The 5,391-nt window shown below is 30.6% G+C and overlaps 1 protein-coding gene across 1 annotated transcript; it reads left to right on the top strand.

Annotated features, from left to right (window-relative positions):
• The first annotated feature begins 2,382 nt into the window (after positions 1 to 2,382).
• LOC149547399 (protein neprosin-like) lies at positions 2,383 to 5,043 on the top strand. Its single transcript, XM_089794739.1, has 7 exons — positions 2,383 to 2,579; positions 2,696 to 2,782; positions 3,096 to 3,293; positions 3,464 to 3,634; positions 3,792 to 3,848; positions 3,945 to 4,094; positions 4,553 to 5,043. Exons 1-7 carry the CDS (start codon positions 2,433 to 2,435, stop codon positions 4,949 to 4,951), a joined length of 1,209 nt encoding a protein of 402 aa, XP_089650865.1. The 5' UTR covers positions 2,383 to 2,432; the 3' UTR covers positions 4,952 to 5,043.
• The last annotated feature ends 348 nt before the right edge of the window (positions 5,044 to 5,391 follow it).

The following is a 5,391-nucleotide window of genomic DNA, read 5'->3' as shown; positions in this document are numbered from 1 at the left end:
ATTGTAACTATATACATTTTTAGAATCTAGCTCACCATTGTAAATATATTGGTCATTTTGGAAGAGGAGTGCCAAAGACAAAATCTATATTGGTATCAAATATCTTCTTGCTTCATTAATAAGCTTGATTTGGCATCTTGATCACAACTCTAACTATATACAATTGCAATATTTGAATTCATATCAATAAATTAACTATTTCATGTATGATCTATCTTCACATAGTTTCTAATTAGAAAAAAGATAGACTTAACAATTATTAGATGCTCCTTAGTCGTGATATCTTCCATTAGACTATCTTTTAAGGTGGGGTAGGAAAGTAGGAAAGAAGTGTTTATGAATAACTATCTAAGAACATCATCAATAATATAGAAGACTATCGACATAAATTTAATTTATTTCAACAATGTCCTCAAATGCTACTTGAATATTGATAAATGTGATCTTAAACTAATCTTGCATTAGATTTGTACACCTTAATGCATTCAAATGACTACTTTACTTATATACCTTGATCTTGTTTATTCTTTCTCCTATCTTCATTCAAAAAATGTATAGTTATCGCACAATCAGAGAGAGAGAGAGAGAGAGAGAGAGAGAGAGAGAGAGAGAGAGAGAGAGAGTTATTGATTTTATACATTTAGTTTGTCCATTTGGTATAGGAAAAAATAGTAAGAGAGAGAGAGATATATAAATATAATAAAAAATAGGGAGATAGTGAGGGGCCTGGAGAGAGCGAGAAAGATGAATAACATAAGTAAAAATAGCTTATAAAGAGGTGACAAAGATTGATAGAGAGGGAAACATGGGATATCAAAGTGGAGGATAATTAAGAAAGAGATAAAGAGGATGGGAGAGGGAGGGGGAAGTTGAAGTTATAAAATGGTAAAGATATATGAGGTGATAAAATGAAGGGAGAGACAAAGAGGAGGGCAGTGGAAGGGGGAGAAATAGGAAGAGTGGAACAGGGAGATAAAGAGAGAGACTAAGAAATATGCATGAAGTGATAGGAGGATAGTGGATAGATAGATAGATAGATAGAGTACATACATAGAATAAATCAAAGAAAAATAGAGGAAATAGGATGTAGATTTATAGGAGCAAAGGGTAATGAGGGCTAAGATAGATAGAGAGAGAGAGAGAGGTGGGGGGGAGGGGGAGTCTATGTTATGAGTAAGAGAGATATAAAGAGAAGGTAGGGAAGTAGACAAAGATGTTTTATTAATAACAATTCAAGAACATGATAAAAAATATACAAGCCTATTAGCTAAACCCTTACATCCTTCAAAGGTGCAAGTGCTAGTTATGATTATATAAACATATAGCATGTCAATCAATATTTAGGTCCAATTAAAGCATATAAGTAGAAAGATCTTTGTCAATATTGTAGTTGAATTGTTGTGGCTTTAAGGTGACCAATCTCTACCTAAATGTCCTTCCTCTTCATTTGGCAAGTCCTATGCATAGTCAATATCATCTTTAATGATAGACACCATTTCATACCATTGTAAAATGCCATATCGAAAGAACTTTTTACCAATGATTGATATCAATAATTTTACATTTTTAAAATGAAGATTGAATTTTCTCTCACCTCAACCAATAAGAAATAAAAATAATAATATTTTAAAATTACTAAAAATAAAAATAAATCATTATTAACTATAATATTTATGTTAAATAATTTTTCATACTTTGTTTTGTTTTGATTGATTGACTAAATAGCCAAATTGTAGGTAGGAACCAATAATTGTTCTATTGTTGAATTATTATTATTATTTTATTGAAGATAGCTGATAAAATAATACTATTGTTGAATTATTATTATTTTTTTATTGAAGAAAGCTGATAAAATAATACTATTGTTGAATTATGCCTCTCAAATTTGAATATGGAAAGGGGGACTGAAGTCAGAAGTCAATGTTACTAAAACCACGGCTTGCATTATTAGTCATACGTCACCCTACTCAATGCTCCGTAAATGTCGGAACCGAACGACCTTAGCAAGAGGGGCAGAAACTTCATTACAATAATAATATTTTAAAATTACTAAAACAAACCATTAATTATTATTAACTAAAACATTTATGTTCAATAATATTTCATACATTGTTTTGCTTTGATTGACTGACTGAGGTCAGAAGTCTATATTACTAGAACCATAGCTTACGTTATTAGTCGTACGTCACCCCACTCAACGCTCCGTAAACGGGGAAGAAATTTCCATCGACCAAGACTTCCTTAAAGTGCACGCAATTGCAGAGAGCAACAGGATCATTATCCTATGGTGTTAATTATCAAATTGTTGTTGACTCATTAATCTGAAGTCGTCTCAATTAATACAGACTTGGTTATAAATATGGGCATCTCTAGATATAATTTATTATCATTGGTTTTACAGACTTTGGTTATTATATTTGGTTTCATCATTAATGGCTTCTCGTATGTTCAATCTGGTTTTCTTTGCTTATGTGCTCTGTATGCCATTTATGATTTTAGCATACCCAGCTGAAGTGGGTAATATGAGCATCCACGATTATATCAATTATGTTAATCCACCGGCTGTTCACAAGTACAAAGTAAGCCGATCTCTTTCCTATTTCAAATATGTATTTTTTTCGTCAATTTCTTCCCTCTTTCTATTATATCTGTTCCATTCAAACTTGGCCATTAATGTTTGTATCTTGTTACACAGCATGACAATGGAGACGTCATACTCTGTGTGAAATATTCTGATCAAATTTCCCTCCGCTCTGCAAAACAACAATATGGGTATGATAAGGTAACAATTTTTATAGTCTTTTCAGATTCTCATGAGAAGTTTTGTTTTCAAAATCTTTGCTCTACAGCAGTGTTGTTATAAGACATAAGAATGGTCTTTTCTAACAAATTAATTTTTCCTTCATTGTAGATTATTCCTTCACTATGGACTATTGTTCTTATGTTTTCTAATATTCTCATAAATATTTTCTATTTTTTTGTAAATTTCGATATTTCTAGAGGTTTTCTACTTTTGAGGACAATTTTCTATCAGTTATCTATGTTGTCATTCAATTGCTACTATATTATTAACTTGGATCGTGCAATTGTGGAAGAATTCAAACATAAGTTGGAGGGATACAGAAGCTCCAGGGGGGGCTCCCTCAAATATATCGGGCAGTGGGCTTGGAAAAAGGTGTCCAGAAGGAACAGTCTCCGTTATGGAAATTAAGTATGAACAAGTGAAAGCTGCAGGATCTGTAAATACGTTTTTGACAAGAAAATTGATAGATAATTCGGGGATCGTTCATGATGTAAGTTCAATGAAAATTGTTTTTTAATTCTTATTTATATTATAAAATAGGAAGTGTAGAGCAGGGTCGAGCTATAATATACACTATTAATTAATGCTTCCTATTTATTTGAGAAAAAAACAAAAAAATAATATATTATCTAAAAAATTGTTTTTCTTTTTATTTTGAAGTATGCCGTCCTACAATATACTTCTGCTTCTGAGGGAATTTATAGCGCACAAGGAAGGTTTAATATATGGAAACCATATGTTGCACCTAATGATGCTTTTAGCCTTGAACAAATTTGGCTTGTCCAAGATCCAACACAACCTTCAGAACAAACAATTGAGGCTGGTTGGGAAGTAAGTATTATTATTATTATTATTATATAATGTATGCACAGGTATATTTATAATGTAATTTAAGTTTTTCAAAATAATCTAAATTGCTAGAACCAAAATAATTGCAACAAAATAATCTTGATATTGCAACATGCGGTGGTATAATATGCAATTTCAGGTATTCCCTGCTCATTACAATGGCGATTCTCGACCTAGACTCTTTGTGTATTGGACGGTAACTATTGCAATTTGACTATCATGATATTTGTCCTTGCACTGAAGCTTAAGATATGTAGTCAACTCATTAACATATGCTACCTTCTTGATGCAGAACGATAATTACCAGCAGTCAGGTTGCAGGAACGTGGAATGTAAAGGATTTGTGTTGTCCGACGGTGCACAAAACTATCTAGGCCAACCCATTGACCAAGTATCTGAGGATGGCAAAGATCCGGTTGAAAAACTGTTAAGCATAAAAAAGGTAAATGATATTTTCAATAGAATAAAAATATGTGTATTTGTATTGGTGGATTTAAATAATGTTTATCAAAGTTGGTCTATAGATATATAACCTGAATTTTAAAAAGAGTTCAAAGACTCAAGTATTATGGCAATTAAACACACTTTGTAGCATAATTAAATGTGATTCTTATTATGAACTATAAAATTCTACTTAGATAGTGGTTAAATAACCAACTAAAATGTAAGGTATATAAAGGTTTTGAAAGAGATGGTAAGATATACATTTATCATTTTCTTATTATTTTTTACTATTTATTACTATTGTGATAAAATAAAAGTTGTTTTCCTTTCATTTTCATATTAGTATGATCATATATAGACACAAGAACAAATAACCAATAATATAAACTAATATAAATTAATTATAGTTTAAACTATTTTTCTTAATAAACTAACAACAATGCTTTCAATATGTAGGAAATCTTAAAAGGTGAAGCAGTATGGTCCTTATACATACAAGACAAAATTATGGGATATTGGCCTGGATCTTTATTTAGTTCATTGGCCGAATCAACCAATATTGTGCAATATGGAGGAGAAGTTGCACATTCTACTGGTGCTGCAGGAACCCCATTCTCAAAAACACACATGGGAAGTGGTCATTTTGCTCAAGAGGGATTTCCAAAGGCAGCCTACATTAGGGATATCCAAGTGCACAACTCTAACAATGCTCTTTTGTCCCCTCAAGAAAGCATTATAATACCTAAACCACTTTGTTATAATTTAACTCTTGGTGTTGACAATACTACTCCAGGATGGGGTCACTACATGTTTTTTGGGGGTCCCGGAGGAGATAATCCTAGTTGTCTTAATTGATCATAAAGATCCATATTATTATGCATCTATACTTTTATTATGTAAATGTTTAGAATAAATTTTTAATTATATGAAATATTTTATTATTAAAATCTTTTTACATTAATATAAAAATTCAATCTCTTGGCTAGTAGCTTAAATTTTTATTTTGAACATTCTTTTATGTACTAATTCTTTTAGATTTATAAGGCTCAATTGGAAATAAAGTTATGTAAAAATTTAATATTGAATGAGTAATCATAAAATTAGTATTATATAATTTTTTTAAAAAAATTGAAATATAAAAACACATACATATGTGTGTGATTATGTACATTAACATGTGTGTGTATGCTCATGTACGTATCAAATAAAAGTTTATTAGTACCTTAAAATAATGTGATGATGTGATATTAAAGTATGATTGATGATGTACATTAATTTGTGTTCTTGTTAAGAGG

Source organism: Cupressus sempervirens, chromosome 7 (assembly GCF_028749045.1).
Source record: "Cupressus sempervirens isolate cs-2001-9-10 chromosome 7, ASM2874904v1, whole genome shotgun sequence".
In the NCBI taxonomy this organism is placed as follows: Eukaryota; Viridiplantae; Streptophyta; class Pinopsida; order Cupressales; family Cupressaceae; genus Cupressus; species Cupressus sempervirens.
This window is presented reverse-complemented; position numbering and strand designations above follow the sequence as displayed.